We start from the raw sequence: 17,013 nt of genomic DNA, 5'->3' as shown, positions 1-17,013 counted from the left end.
GAAGGGTTCAAACGTACAAAAAGATGTAAAAGGTGAAGGAATAGAGAATGAAGGTGAAGCGAGAAAAGAGAATGAGTTCCCAATGATTATCTTCTTCCTCTAGCTCAAGCTTTAGAGCTTTTTCCTGTCTCTTCACGAACTCCCCCTACATCTTCCCTTTTCTTCCCTTAAAAACCTTTCTTAAGTTTAAAATCTTGCGACTACGCGCTAAGCGCGTAAGCTAGCTAAGCGACCCATGTGCGCTAAGCGCCTTTTCGCTTGATTGCAGGTGCTCTGTGCTGCTTCTTCGCCCTGAGCAGACACCCTCCCACTAAGCAACAATAGCTCGCTAAGCAAGTCTGGCGCACTAAACACAAACCATCAGGCTTCAACTTCTTTCTTTATCCCTTGCTTATATATCTACAAAATAAAATCATCAAAACAGTATGAATTAATGATTTAAGGTACTTACTGCACAAAAACTTCAGAGGATATCAAAATTTTAATGATTCACACAAAAAGAAGTAATAAAAATAAAAGAATATTACTAATTCTTATATGTTTTAATTACATAATTTATTTATGCATATCAATTATCAAATATCATACATGAATTTAAACTTTTTTAATGACGTGTCTTCGACCAACTCCTTGACTAAATTTTTCAAAGAATTATTAATTAATAAGATAACATTGCCCAATGTAGCTTTTTATCTTTCTTGATAGAGGCAGAAACTAGTGTATAATTAAACGAGTTTTGATTGCTCCATAACATATTAAAGACCAAACAATTTGACTTAAATAAGAAATTTATGCGTGGCGTGAACTGTTACGAAACAGTGGTTAATGAAGAAATTAATTGGAATTGTGTTCAAAACACGAAACGAAAGATATTACTAGTAGACGATTTAAATTTCCCGTCATTTACTGCAATAGTATAAAAAATAATTTATAGTATTAATCCAAGTACTCATAAAATGTTACTTATGCTCTTAAATATAAGAAGTAATTTTTTTCATTCAAATATAACATTATTTCAACTAAACATTTCAACTAACATTATCTTATTTAATGTAATTATTTTTAAAATATTTTTCATTTAATTGAGGTTTTAATTTTAATGACTCTTTTTTATTTTTGATATAAAATTCCAATAAATAATAAGTTAAAAAAATATTTTTCATTAAAATTAATATAATTAAATATGATAAACTAATTTTTTTAGTTAATGTAATGTGTTTTTTTCTATTATATTTAATATCGGATATAGTAATAAGTAAGAAGAAGTTGAAGAAGAGATAGCTAGAAGATAAAGGAAAATAAAATAAAATTACATTTTGTTGATCCAGTATTCTCTAAAAAAAAAAAACAATATCGAACGGTTTTACCGGTGAAATCAACTTAAGAAAAAAATGTTTGAAATGTAAATATTAAACTGGCAATTCCCACGAAGATCCTCAAATTCAGGGACAAATTGCTATCCTACTTGAGACTTTGGGTGTTTTTGCTATACCTAGTTTTGTCGATGAGCTATTTGAAATAGGTAGCTAAAAATTGAAATATGGAAATTAAAAGTAAATAAACTAATTGATTAAATTAACATGTTATAATTTGGCCAAATTAGTTGAACTAGCTGGTCAGGATAAAAAAATAAAAAAAATATATTTAATTAATTTTCATTTGATAACTATATATATATATGTTTTAAAATAATGATCACTTTTAACATTTTAATTTACTTTAAATAACTTCTCGATCATATTAGAAATTAGGATAATAGTTTCTTTTTACTTTTTTTTATCAATTTAAAATATGCTTATTAAATGAAATGAAATAAAATATATTTTTTAAAAGCAAAATGAAATAATATAAATGAATTATTATGCTATTTTTTAGATGTTACAATTTTTTTCTTATTTTCAGTTTTTTTACTGGTTTTGTTGATTCTTAATTCTTTATATTTAATTTATATTTTTACACCTTTTATCAATTTATATTTTTAACATTAAATATTTATAAAAATCATTTTAAATGATTTGTAACCGTAAAAAATAAGCTAAATAATATTTTCATATAATTTTACTTGAAATATAAAAACATTCATGAATTTATTACTTTTAATACTTATCTTATTTTTTTGTTATTTAAATCAATATTAAATGTTCCAGAAACATTAATTTTTGTACCTATCAATTAACATTTTAATAATTTGAATAATGTATTATTTTATAATAGAACATAGAATAATTTAGTTTAATTTCCTTATAGGAACTTACAAGTTATTTAAATAAAGTTTAAAAATAATAAGTAAAATAATGATCAATAATGAAACTTGCAAGTAATATCTTTCTTATGGAAACTTTCATGTAATTTAAATTTTAAGTAAAGTGATAACTAATATGTAAAGTTTCATCATTTAGTAAAATTGATTATTAATTTTAAAAATTCTATATATTATTTTTGGTACAGAAAAATTCTATTGAATTAAAAGGTCAAATTTTAAATTACTAAACAGTTAATTAGGCTTGACCTCTTTGAGTAGGTGTATGTCGTTAATTACCGCTATTTAAGTAGTACCAATATTATTATGTTAGTTCAAGTAAAATTAAGTTTGAATTACTTAAATTAAGTAAGTCTTGTGATAGAAAAATATAATTAGGATAGAGGATGCTACTAAAAATTATTATTCATATTTTAAGTAGAGATTAATTATTAACAAAATTAATAAATATTTTACACTTATTATATATATAAAGTTTTTCTAAAGGTTTAGCTCCCTTAGTTTTTCCAGTAAAAAAAAAGTCCCTTAAAAGAGTCCGTTATTCGACAACAATTCTGAACTTTTTTTTTTGTCAGCTGGTGTCTATTAATCTAATTAGAACAAGGTTGTAGTTTATATTTAAATATATCTTATCACAAAATAACTAAAAGGTATGAAAAACTTTAAAATAAATTACACCACCGTAATAATAAATAAAATAAAATAAAAAGAAGATGCATTACACATGTCGTATAAATAACCTAGCTATCGAATTACACCTCTTATGCATTGTAATTTTATATGAATAATAAATTTACACGTCTCACTCGTTCCCACTCTTAATAATCTGATCAGTGGTCCAATGTTGACAAAATTATTGTAATGGGGGTGTTTAGTATACTGAAAAAGGCAGAGTAACAATAATAACGAAAATGTGAAATAAATAAACAGTAGCGGTCCCATGTTAACAAAACATATTGGTAATGGGGTGCTTGCTTACTGCTTAGTAGGAAAAAAGAGAGTAAGAATTGAGATCGTTGTGAAAAAGACAAATATATACCAGCTCAGTGGTCCCATTTTCCTACTGATCAAAAAGCATAAGAACCACTAGTATGTATTAACAATTAGAAACCGCTTAATTTTAGAAGATTTCATTCAACCAACCTTATATCTTCAGCTTCATTCACTTCTATATCAACTAATTATAATTACCGTTTGACAGATAACCATGATTCAAGAAAGCCGATAGAGTTGTCCCACAAGAGTTTCCAAAGTCCAAACCCAACGTACATGCAGTGGCAATGCATACGTGTCAAAGAGGCTAACTGGCAAAGGCCAAAGGGTATTAATTTACTATTTATCAATATATATATATATGCAACATTAATTTCTATATATACAAAGCAGTATATTTATGTCCATAATTTCTTTAGATGGTACCACCTAATAGTCTAATACTATTTATTATTCTCATATATGTAGGTTCTTGTCAGGCCAGCTTAATATATAAATATAAATACATTCAATTTACTTATATATCCACTCCATCTCATGCATATTATAGTAGGGTCTCTGTTCTGCTCCCTCCTAAATCCTAATTAACTACCAAGTTTTTTAGGAAATTGAATAACGTCCTACTCTGTTAAGATACAAGAAAAGTGATCATAATAGGGAAGAGAGTGAAAGATTATTGGAGACAGAATTAATTGAAAAAGAAAAGAAAATTAATATTGCATATATATATATATATATATATATATATATATATATATATATGTGTGTGTGTGTGTATGTATGTTCACCATTACTTCACCTTTATATAGTTGAAAACACGCATCTGTATCTGGCTCTGGCCTTTAAATAACTAACAGCAAACTGACAGAAGAAGGAGAGTTATTGAAGAGCTCTGGGTGATACTAAAAATTAAATGTCAGTTATATGCTCTTTCCAGTCAGCTTAATTGCAGAATGTGAGTGTGTTTGATTTCCTACAATGCATGATAAGAATTTAAAGACTTTAGCTGTGTTTATGGAACACGTTTCCCTCCACGCTTAACCAAATACTCACTTTGTTTTTATGATTTGAAAAACATTGTACGACAATTCAAATTTATTTTGTTTAACAAAAGAAGTTATATATAAACGCTACTGGTATTTCAACATTTACCAAAAGAAAATTTATAATAATTCACTGATCAATTTCTCTTGTACCTTATTTTTAACTCATTTTTGTTGTGTCTCATTTTTTTCATCCTATTATTTATTACATCTATTATTTTCTCTCTTTTTTTCTTTTCATTTCTCTTTTCTTTTAATCCTAATTCATCCCAATTTAGCATGTATGATAATAAGGACTTTTACCTAAATTAAGAAGTATCAATTTCTTCTTAGTTTGTAATATCTTAACATGTCCATTTTGGTTTTACGCAAAAGAGGCAATCTTACGTATGAGAATTGATTTCAAAAGGAAACAAGAAATGTATTAAGAAATTTTTTCCTCCTTTTTTATTTATAACATTTAGTATCAAAGTCTAACTATCTTCTCAAAGTAAGAGGGTAATATGGGACTTATGGTCAGGGAATGTAATACGTGGAGACTCTGATAATACATAATCTAAGGTAATGATATTAAAAAAATACATAGTCTATATAAGGTTGTAATAATTGTTTGGCCTGAGAAGAAGTTAAATTGGTTAAGTTTCGGCTACTAACTAATTAGTAATTACGATCTCACATTTTCAGCTAGCTCAATAGAAATGCATAACGGTGACAATTACGAAGACATGTAGTGGAGTATTCATAAAAAATATTATTTAACATGTTGGTACTTTTGTTTTTTTGATAAAAGTTTTCTCATGATTTATTAAATAATAAAAATAAGTTTTTATTCTTATTTATCTATATTTAAGTTGTGTTACCTATTTTTTTTTTATAAATCAAACAGAGAATAATTATAGTTACATTGCCTAGTATACAATCTATTTTAGCAAATCAAACGTATCTTTAACAATTATCTCTATCAAACAAAATGCAGCAAAATCAAATATCAACATACTTGACTAGAAAATGAAATTTAAGGATTTTTTTCAGTTCAAATATTATTTGTTTTTGCACCAACTCCACATTTGTATGATGCATTCAAGTCACTTTATGCGATGTCCACTAATAAATACCGCAATTAAAGAAAAATAAAATACAGAGACCATGAATGGCTATGATGGTGCTAATCTTGCCATTTTGGTAGCCATTGATGAGAAGTGATGGTGACTTACTGACTAGGGTTAGATAATACCAAGCCAGCTAAAGGCAATTTGAATTTGAGGGGTGGGTGTTAATTGTAGTGTACCCCCAATAATTTATTTGGTCACTGATAGACAGGGTTAGTACTTGAATTCGAGGGCGGTATACAACCTTTAGGAGAATTCTTCAAAACAAAATTTAAGGAATTATTTTTGTTTTTATATTCAGTTGATATATTTTTATTTTATTTCTGCACCACCCCACGTTTGTATAGTGTACTCAAATCACTTTATTCGACATCTACTAATAAATACCATATTTAAAAGAAAACTACAGAGGTCATCAATGGCGCAATGATGCTGCTAATCTCGCCATTGGTACCACCATTGATGAGAAGTGATGGTAACTAACAGACTATAGTTAGATAATACTAAGCCAGCTAAAGGCAAATTGAATTTGAGTTGGGTATTGCACTGTCCCCGATAATTTATTTGGGTTGTGTTTAGTAAAATCAGTTAATATATACTAATTGAAATTTATAAGTTAGTTGAATGTTTATAAATTAATACTAGGAGTTGGAAGGAAAAGTTACAAATTAACTTGTTTGATTATATATATATATATATATATATATATATATATATATATATATGTGTGTGTGTGTGTGTGTGTGTGAGGAAAATAATTTCAAAATTTTATATTATAAAAAAATGAATATTTGATTATTTTATATTGATGAGTTAAGCATAGATACTGTTTAAGATGCATGTTGTCGCTTTGTGAGTGTGAGAATAAAAGATGTGAAAATCAAATGTGTGACATAATTGAGAGTGACAAGGTAGGAAAGACTTTCTAAATTTTAAAAAATAAAAATAAAAATAAAATTTAAGTAAATTAGTGAGGATAAAAAAAAGTTACTAGTTTCAACTAAAAGTTTGTTTAAGTAACTTGTAATTAAAAATATCACTTTATCTTAAAATGAATCAACTTGTGAAAAAATACTTAGATATCAAATAGAAGTTTCAAATAACTTTTGATTACCAACAAAAAAAAACATAAAAATAAGCTAGCAACGTACTACTAAAATAAAGCTTACTAAATAAGCTTTTGGTTCTAGTCAAATACAAGTTTATAAGTTATTTGAGTGATTTTTAAATCGCGCACTTCTTAGCCAGTTTAGAGAAGCTAATATGGTGGCGGATTGGCTAGCTGGAGAGACTCATAACAGGGAGTTGGAAGTTGGAGCGTTCAACCTCCGTATCCTTGCATTTCTCTCCTTTGGAATGATTTTTTTGGGTCACCTTAATCAATTCTTGAACTCAACAAGGGGAAAATCTTTTGGAAAAGGATAATTATAATTGTATATGCATTTTTTCTTAACAATTAATGTTCATTTTAACCACTAAGGTTGATATAGTGGTAGAGGATTTGAAAGTTAGCATGAAATTTTAAGTTTGAATTTCATTGTTGTTATTGTGAAAAAAGATCAATATATTATTTTAAAATATTCTTTATTGTTAATTAAAACTTTTTAAAAATAATAGAATTATGAGTTAAATACATTTAACAATAAATAGAATCTCTAACGTTTTAATAAATTTTAATCAATAATAAAAATACATAAAAATGTGTATTAACATTTTTTATTTCATTATATCCCTTTATCATATTTTTGTATTTATTATGTTTCTCTTTCCTACGTAACCACCCCACCCCAATGCAATATAGGATGCACGTTTAAGGTTATTCCTTTTGAAAACTGAATAGTATGACTTGTCCTTTGGCATTATGCATAGTACATAACTACATAAAAGGATTACAACCAATCATTTGACAGCACCAAAAGAAACAGAATAGAGAAAAACTGTAGAAGCTTCTTCCTCGTTTCACGGCAACAAACTAACATCACCAACAGTGAATAAAATCCCCTATGTGATTCCATGGAGGCAGTGACTTCAGATCGGACTCTTCACTTTAATCTTACATAGTTCTTTCAATGCTATTAAAGGAATTTTCATCTTTTTTGGGAATGACAAAATTTCAGGGCAAAGTATATTCGTCATTCCTATAGATCTTCATAAAGACAGCTTTTGGTAGTTTTTCTTCTCTAAAATGTTGAAGGAAAAAAGGACCTAAACCGTGCTCAATTGCAATGACAGGATCCTTATTCCTTACCGTGTTTCTCTAATTCACGCTATAGATTCTGTTTTCCTGTTTCGTTCACTATATCATCTCAAGAGCATGGCGTGGTAACTGAAGAAGTATCTTGTTTTAGTTTTCAGTTGAGCCTGACCTTAAACCAACTTTATTACAATTTTGTCTTAAAATTCAATTTTAAATAAAAGTAAAAGGAGAGTTGTTTTTATTAAAAACAAGTTAATAAAATAGTTTTATATCTCTTTTAAACTCTACTTTATTGAAGGAAAAGAGTTGTGTTTTTTTTTATAATAAAAACAAGTTAAGAAAATAGTTTTATCTCTCTTTTAAACTCTACTTTATTGAAGTAAAAGAGTTGTGTTTTTTTTTTATAATAAAAACAAGTTAAGAAAATAGTTTTACATCTATTTTAAACTTCACTTTCCTTTTTGAGAAAACACTATATATATTAAAATTATTATAGAATTTAAATTTTATGAATAAATCTATGATTGATAAAAAACATATTTGGGTGAAAATGTTAGTTACACATTTAACTAAATTTTCTTTTTCGTATCAGATTATTATTTATTAAAAGTCAATTTGAATAATTTTCATAATATACGTTTGATTTTTTATATGAATTCTAAAAGTATGAATAATTTGGAAATGAATGAGTTGAAATGATATTTTATTAATCTTGAAAAGATTTTAAATTATAGTGAGTATCATCATATACTAAGATCTTGATTTATTTAAAAAAAAGAGATATTATATGAAATTTAAATAAAAGAAAATTAAAGGTATTTCACATCCCATTAAAACTATAAAAGTATACCAAAAAAATATATTCTTCAAATACATGAATTATTTCTAAAATATTATTGATAATCCTTGCAACCATTGTTATTGTTGAAATTAATGATTTAAAATTAAAATTTTACAAATCTTATTTGAGATATTAAAAATACTTAATAATAAGATTGTAATAAATAATTTTACATCAGATAAGAAAATAAAATAATAATTTAATTTTAAATATAAATTTTGTTTAAAGTTTAGAGACAAGCCTCAACAGGAATAGCATGACCAAAATGCAACCAATAGCAACGACATTTATGATTTGAAATATGGAGGAGGAATTGATGATTAAGTTGAACAATACAAGTAAAGTTGAAATATGTATCTTCCTGGTTAGGTGGTCAATTTTACATAGTCAGACACTAATCTACGAGTGCATTTAATTGTCATGCCGTATATAAGTATATTTTTGTTGATTTGTCTTTACTTTAGATCGTGACAAGCAATTCCTTAGCCATTTTAATTTCAAATAGTCTTTGGATCAGAAAGGGTACTGATTTGCTCCACAGTAGAATCTATTATCTAATAATAGGCTACATTAGTCATATTATTACTATTAAATGGGGGCATTAACAAGAGATTCCATTCCAAGTTTTTTTTTGTTTTGAAAGAATTCCATTCCAAGTTAATTATGATGATATTGTAAAAATATTAGTAACATTTTACATGCACCTTAATTAAATAAATGAAAATGTAAGAACTTTATTAATTACCACTATCCAAATCCATATTTGTACACAAATGAATTAATAATAGTGAGGGAGCAGTAAAAAAGAAAAAAAGAAAAAAAAAAGAGCGCGCGAGGAATTCGGAAGTGGTGGCCAATGGGGCCTACAACGAATTTTAGGAAGAAAAAAAATATGAGAAGGGGGAATTGTGTGTGTGGGTGGTGGGGGGTGATGAGAGAGAAACTGAGGCAAGAGACAAAAGAGACAAAAGAACCCAACATTGTAAGATGATGAAGGTGGTCGGAGAGAGGTTTCTCTGAGATCCTCCTCTTCACAGGCAGCAATTTAACGTAACAACATTATATTCATTTCAATCTTTTAATTTGCTGCCTTTTTTTTCTTATTCTTCCTTCCTTGTCTCAGTTTAATCTCCCCACCGCCCCCCCAACCTGTCACCACCAACTGCATTGCATTGCATTGCATCATCAAACCAAACATTGTTGATCCTTCAGTTTCAACGCACAAAGGGACTTCTTTTCCTGCACCCTTTTCTCCCATTTGCATGGTAATTCAATTCCCTTTTTACCCCTTTTTGTTTTTTGTTTTAACATTGATGTGACCAAGAAAATTTGCTTGCTGATGGGGTTATTCCTTGTTTCTTCTTTGTTATGGTTTTGATTTGCTGTCAACTTTATCATTTTTCATTTTTTTTTTATTGTTGGAATAAAAACATTTTTTTTTTCTCTGGATGTAATGTAATTTCTTACAGCCCCAGCCCACATTGTTTGGAATCATTGAGAGGACGAATTGAGCTGGGTATGCTTTTGTTGAGCAAAAGGTTGTAAGGAAGAGATTGATACACAAAATGAGGGACCCTGAAACCAAGAGCTTCAATTGTTTTTGCTTTCCATTGTAATGTATAAGTTTTTCATAGTTAGTGAATTTTCTGCTGCTTCATCCAAATAGGTGGAAGGGTTTCTATGTACAGAAAAAACCTTCCAATTTTGTAAATTTGATATGACATATCATATAGCTTCCTGACTTTAAAGAGATATAGATATTGTCGCTACCAAAGTGGCATTGCCTTCTCATAGCAATGGAAAGCATATGGGGGCCATTTGGATTATGGCTCCGAATTTATGTTGGATTGATTTCTCTGTGGGGAACTCGACAGTGTTGGTCTCTGAACGATGAAGGTGATTTGCAGGGATTGTCCTTTTAGTCTCCCTAATTTACAGTGAATCATGTAATGCATTTCTTGTATCTTGATGTTTGATTTTTGCTGTTGCATTTGGAATGGACATTGCAGGATTAACCTTGTTGGAATTTCGGGGAAGAATAACTTCTGATCCTTTTGCTGCTCTGGCAAATTGGAATCCAAACGATTGCAACCCTTGCAAATGGCTGGGTGTACGTTGTGTTGATAGTCAAGTGCAAACGCTGTAAGTTCCCTTTGATTTCCTCTTTTTAATTTTTTTATCGAGATAGTATTTTTTTTTTTTACCAAACAGTAATACATATAGTTGACCTTGAAAGCTTCCATCTTGGTTGATGTGATTGCAGTTCTGAATTTTATGTGCTTATAGAATTTTGTGCCTTCTTGTAGGGTCCTACCTGATCTATCTTTGGAAGGGACATTGGCTCCTGAGCTTGGGAAACTTCGTCATCTAAAATCCCTGTAAGGGTTCTTGACCACGTTCATGTGTCCCCCCATCCCCCCCCCCCCCCCCCCAATTTTTTTTTACCATTATGTCAAAAGTAAAACACATGCTATGCTGGTGAAAGCTCTGATTAAACTTGATCTTATAATAATGTAACTTAAATCTAAGAGCTCAGCACTTGTCACATAGATATCATTCTTAAATTTAGTTAATAATCATGATATGCTTGAAAAATGAACTGCTCATACTAACATGTATCTTGTTACAGTTGTATCATTTTCATATTCCTTAATCACACTATGCCCACATTCCCTTCTGTCTGGAATGTAGCCATTAACTCAGGAGACCAATAGCAATAAATAATGTCTGTGTAACCAAACAAAAAAGTTGATGCCTTTGTTTGTGTTATGATTTTTATATTTCTTTCTTTACCTTTTCAACATTCCTTTTCTTTTCTTCTCCCATCCATGCAATGTTAATTTGTAAGCCTGCCTGCCTGCAATATAGCAGTTCTCTCCCCAGCAAAAACTCTGAAGTAGCTATATTCTCAAGTATTCAACTCCGAAGAATTACAGTTAGTTTGCTCTCAGCTGGATTATTATACTGTGTTAGTGTCCATGAGGGTTCCTTGTCTCTGTTGGACAGATTATCATGAGCCCTTCTGTTTGGTTATTTTAGTTCTTGTTGTACTATAACTCAATGTTATACGGTTTGTTAATGTATGTCTTTAATGAAAGACTAAATATGGGCTACTTCTTCAGAAGTTTTAAAATCCAATAGTTCAGTTGACTTGATATAGTTATTTATATTCAAATACATCTCTAATTCAGATTTTCTCCCTTTGTTACTTTGAAATAGTGTACTATACAAGAACAGTTTTTCTGGTACCATTCCCAAAGAACTTGGAGGTCTAGACAAGCTGGAGTTATTGGATTTAAGGGGGAATGACTTGACTGGATGTATCCCAGCAGAAATTGTCAGGGTGTTGTTGTCAAAACATTTGTCAGTTAACTCTTTTTCTTTTCTTTTTCTTCATATATTTAGTTATATTTTTGGGGTACCTACAATGAAATTTAATTTTTTCCTAGGTTGGTTTGTGACAATAAATTTGAAGGCAGTGATTCTCAAGAGCTCAGATTGCCCTCTCATAACAATCATTTAACTCCTTTGGCAACTTTATCTCATGGCAAGAATAGAAAGTTTGCACACCGGTAAGTGTATCTTCATTTTTCTCCCTGACCTAGTGACCTTATGCTTTCCTTCCTTTAGCTTCACTTAAATGTAATGGCAAGTTAATGAGTCATAAGAACTACTGTTGTCACAAATTTTATTCTTTTGCAAACAATGAAGTCTTTTGGACAATCACTGGAAAATTATTTTCACAAGGTCAGGCATCAAGCCAAATATATTCCACGCAGTCAACTGCACTCTTCATGTGCCTATACTTATTCTAGACATCCTTGAGAAATATATAAATGATGGAGCATAGTGAAGATTTCTTAATGATGTCGATATTTAATTGGTTTAAGATGTTCTATTAATCAATCTGAGATCTCATATTGTCATAAATGAAATACTTAATTTTCTGTTTACATGGAGTTTCTGTATATTGTCTTCAATAGATACAAATCTTCATTCTGAACTTCTGATGGCACTTCTCATTGATCTGTTTAACCTTTTCTGCATCAACACCATGACAATGTTTATTCTTTCTTTACTGGAGGTCTATGTAGGTAAAGATAAATTGAAATTTGTTTCTGTTTTCAGTTTTTAATTTATTGTTTTAACTCCTTAAAACCCAGTTTGTTTTTGGACACACATTTATAGCAGTAGAAGTCACACTCTGTTTATCTATGATTGGCTCTTGTCAAATTGCATATGTGCTGCAAAGATTAAAACTTATCTAAATAGCATTTATTAAAAACAATCTGCTCATCATTTGTCAATTGATAGCCCAATGATTGGTGAAAACCCAAACTGTTGATCATTTCATTATGTTCATTGAAAGTTTGTGGTGTACTTCAACCATATAAACTCAAAAGAGACTCGCAGAATTACATTTGTTCAGTGTTTTTTTTCCATTTGATTTTCTTTTATCTGATCACCATTGTTATTTTTTTGTTGCTATGTGAGGAACTGAAATTTTTGTGTTGTCTTATAGCTGTGTTAATGTGGTAAGATTAGATTTAGCAGTAGCAAACTTTTAGTAGTACCATCCTGAGATTGTACACTTATCTTTATATGCTGCATCCTTTATGGTTAACAAGAATGGTTGAGTTTCTGATTTTTTGACCTTTTGATGCATGGTGTGAAAAGTATACAACAACAAGAACAACATGGTGAAAAAAGTATGTGCCATAAAAATTTCAAGCAATGGAACATGGAAGATTCATTTGTTATTCCACTTAAGGGAGCACTCAAAAATTACCTCAAAGCTGTCATTGCTGTGGCACTGCCACTGTGTGTAGATAACTTTCTTCCCCATATCAGTCTTAATATGTACATATATTTTCTTCTTTCATCATGTTTAGCTTACTAAAATAGTCTGCTCTTATTTGAAGGTTCAAGCTAGGAAAGGCTACTCCTCATGCCTATGAAGAGAAATACTGTAAAAATCTGACTAGTAAGTGGAGAACCTTGATTGGTTTATGGCCTAGAGAAATTGATACCTATGCTCTTAACTGACTTTCAAAGCATACCTTCCATCATGTAGGCTCTGATGAATCAGATTTTGGCCATGATGAGTCAGAGTTTGGCCAGAATGTACCAAATATAATCAATTCAGTACGACGTAAGTTGTTTGATCAGTCCAGTAACCTTGCAGCTGCACCTTTCAGTGGTGGGCCTACTATAGAGATCAGTTCTGTTCCAATTACCCAGAGCAGTGGAGCTTTCCCAGCTGTGCCAGACACCAATAAGAAACAAAATCAGTCACCTGCACCATTGCCTTCATCTTCTAATTCTCCACCTGTGAATCAAGCAAGTCAACAAAATTCACCTAATGGTGCATCTGGAAAATTATGGAAGTATATTATTATAATCGCAGGTGTTGCTGTCTTGGTCATTGTTTTTGTGATCATGCTTTGCATTTGGCGTAAACGAGCAGCAAAAGTAATAAAGCCTTGGAAGACAGGAATAAGTGGACAGTTGCAGAAAGCATTTATAACAGGTATTATTTCAGTAAATGAATAAATTATTGATATTGAAAATGACTCTTTAACATAACTAATTTTTTCTTACCAAATTTTAAATGCCTCATACTGACTTCCCTCATATATGTTCTTTAGTGTATAATAATGTGATTGATTATTTTCATTTGTTTATATAAGTTACAATAAGTCCATTACCTTTTTTTAAGGTTTGGAGAGTCTCCTGTTCAACTTGTTCAAGCATCATCTTCCTAATTTGAATAACGACAATTTTGTGAACGTATTTCATTATTTTATGGTCAGCCAATTGCAAAAAAATGGATATTCTTCTTGTTATGCAATATATATACTATCTAAAGTGTCAACCTATGAAACAATTTTGTCTGAGCTCTCTTCCTTAAGTTATTAGCTCAATCCAAAATTCCTGCTAAGTGCTATGATTTATTGTCCTGGCTAGGGACTCTGGAAGAGGTTACAGGTTCATGTTATGGTAAAGAACTCCCAATGTCCCCCATAAAATGAGAAGAAAAGAAATTAATGTTAACATATTATGGTGTCACAGTGTTTTGTCCTTGTATGTAATGTAGGGGTCCCCAAATTGAATCAGGGAGAGCTGGAAACAGCCTGTGAAGATTTCAGCAATATTATTAATAGTTTTGATGAGTGCACTATATACAAAGGAACACTATCCAGTGGAGTCGAGATTGCTGTTGATTCAACTATTGTTACTTCTGCCCATGATTGGTCAAAGAACATGGAGACAGCCTATCGCAAAAAGGTTTTCTCCTTCTCAAATCAATTGAGAGAGGGACTTTCAATTCTTAATTACCTGTTGCTAATTTTGTTCCTTGTATGCTTCAGATTGCTGCTTTGTCCCGTGTTAACCATAAGAACTTTACCAACCTTATTGGGTACTGTGACGAAGAAGAACCATTCACAAGGATGATGGTGTTTGAGTATGCTCCAAATGGAAACTTATTTGAGCATCTGCATGGTAACAACTTCCATCTCTCTCTAAAGGCTCAAGTTATTACCTTGCGCGTAGCAAATCCCACTAAAGGGTTAAGTTCTCTTTGCAAAAAACAAAATGCTGAATTTGTGTATATTTGCTCTCTTCAGTTGAGGAAGTTGAACCTCTTGACTGGAGCGCAAGGATGAGGGTTATTATGGGCACGGCTTATTGTCTTCAGTATATGCACCATGATCTAAATCCACCAGTAGCTCATTCCAACCTCAATTCAATTGCTATATTATTAACAGATGACTTTGCTGCTAAGGTATACACCTTTCTATTTTTTGTTTTTAATGTGTGTTAGGTACCAAGTAACATATCTCCATTCTATTGCTCTCAGATATCAGAGATCTCTTTTGGCAAGCATGCAAAAACCAACACAACTGGAGATGAATCACAGAAATCTTCTGAGTTGCCACCACAGGCTGATCCTGAAACTGATGTCTATAACTTTGGAGTATTGTTGCTTGAAATCATTTCTGGGAAACTACCTTACTCTGAAGAACAAGGCCACCTTGCCAACTGGGTAAGTTTGAAATTTGTGCCCGTTACTTTGTTTTTCTTTCCTTTGGAAGTACCCTTCCTTGTACTTTCAAGTGCAACTCCATTGTTCTATGTCACTTAAACAAACAAATCCTGATCAACTTCCTAGGCTGCTGAGCACTTGAATGATAAGCGAAGCATCGGCTATCTGATCGATCCCACGCTGCAGTCCTTCAAAGAGGAAGAACTTGAGGTCATCTGTGAGGTGATCAAAGATTGTCTTCAATCTGATCCAAGGTTAAGACCTACAATGAAGGACATAACTCCCAGATTGAGGGAAGTTCTTCATATATCACCCGAGCAAGCTGTCCCAAGACTCTCTCCACTCTGGTGGGCTGAACTGGAGATCTTATCAATGGAGGCCACTTAAAAAGTTCTATCTAACTCTCTTCTGTGTATTCTAAGTCAAGTCTCTCTCTAACCTTTACCGTGCTGGAAGAGTACAGCTTTCTGATAATGCTATATGGTATTTGCCACTCAAATTCTTTAATTCTATCTGTTCTTTCGTAAGTCCATATAATCGAAATACCATAGTTATTCTTGTCCCAGTGGAAGCGTGTTGTGTAATTTTGCAAGTGGGGTGTTGTAAATTGTACTTTTGTTGATGAATATTGGGATGTAAAAAAGTCTTGACAAATAAATTGGTGTTTCTGTCCCAATGAACATGCAACTTCTATAAGGGTCTATTCAATTATTATTAATGAAGCTTTTAAGTTGTGACTGTTCCCCGATTAAGATAGTCTACCAATTCCAAAACAGACATGTACGAATTTTTCAAAAGGAAGGCAAAATAGTTGAAAAAACACAGCATAAACAACGACAACTGAGCTTTATTTGATTCCACAATTGAGTAATATGCATCAAACTACGTGATTAGATTATTCGGCTGCACCGGTTATATGCAGGTAATTGACTAAATTATTTAATAGTTAACAAAAACATACTTATTGAACTATCAGTTTCGCCATTTACAGTGCAATTTGGCTTATGTTCAAATATATAGTTCGGTTAATAGAGATATTTTGCACACCCCTGGCTGTATATAGACCATTCATTTCACTTTATTACTTTAAAGATATATTTTTTAATGGTACAGGTAGGAAAAACAAAAAAAAGCAACATTTGTAAGTTACTTTAAATATCTTTAAAGATATTTAGTATTGTCACTTGTCAGACCGTCATTTCACCCCTTATCTTATTCGCAATTTATGCGATCGATATCTTTGATGTTGAAATTTTATTTCTTAACGTGACACATTTCTTTTTTAACTTTTGGCTACATACGTTCACTTTTTTCATATTTGTGCCACATATGCAAAATCCGTACAGTTTCGCTGCTGATTTCCCATTCAAGAACCACAGTTAGTTCACTCTAGGGAAAATGTATACGAGTACAAGATTGGTTCGCCGCCAAGTGCTTCTGATTAGTGTGCAAGATGTTTTTATTTTTTTTATTCGTAAAAATTAAAAATGATATCAAAAAATTTACATATTTTAATTAATCA

General features: G+C 30.7%; 1 protein-coding gene across 1 annotated transcript; it reads left to right on the top strand.

Annotated features, from left to right (window-relative positions):
• The first annotated feature begins 9,346 nt into the window (after positions 1-9,346).
• LOC114412941 (protein MALE DISCOVERER 2-like) lies at positions 9,347-16,239 on the top strand. The gene is made up of 15 exons (XM_028377060.1): positions 9,347-9,493; positions 9,567-9,708; positions 9,913-10,339; positions 10,453-10,585; positions 10,750-10,821; positions 11,663-11,806; positions 11,893-12,015; positions 13,121-13,264; positions 13,366-13,427; positions 13,518-13,973; positions 14,541-14,731; positions 14,815-14,947; positions 15,073-15,230; positions 15,306-15,491; positions 15,618-16,239. The coding sequence occupies exons 3-15, from the start codon at positions 10,240-10,242 to the stop codon at positions 15,876-15,878; spliced, it is 2,163 nt and encodes a 720-aa protein (XP_028232861.1). The 5' UTR covers positions 9,347-9,493; positions 9,567-9,708; positions 9,913-10,239; the 3' UTR covers positions 15,879-16,239.
• Positions 16,240-17,013: the final 774 nt, after the last annotated feature.

The sequence above is a fragment of the Glycine soja genome, chromosome 5 (genome assembly GCF_004193775.1).
Source record: "Glycine soja cultivar W05 chromosome 5, ASM419377v2, whole genome shotgun sequence".
NCBI classification, from domain to species: domain Eukaryota; kingdom Viridiplantae; phylum Streptophyta; class Magnoliopsida; order Fabales; family Fabaceae; genus Glycine; species Glycine soja.
The sequence above is the reverse complement of the archived record's forward strand: the minus strand, read 5'-3'. Positions and strand labels throughout refer to the sequence as shown.

Excerpts from the sequence above, each read along its gene's own strand:
- LOC114412941 (XM_028377060.1), top strand. The coding sequence starts at position 10,240 with ATGGAAAGCATATGGGGGCCATTTGGATTATGGCTCCGAATTTATGTT. Across the intron at positions 13,265-13,365 it reads ATTGCTGTGGCACTGCCACT|GTTCAAGCTAGGAAAGGCTA; the intron begins GTGTGTAGATAA and ends TCTTATTTGAAG. Across the intron at positions 13,428-13,517 it reads ATACTGTAAAAATCTGACTA|GCTCTGATGAATCAGATTTT; the intron begins GTAAGTGGAGAA and ends TCCATCATGTAG.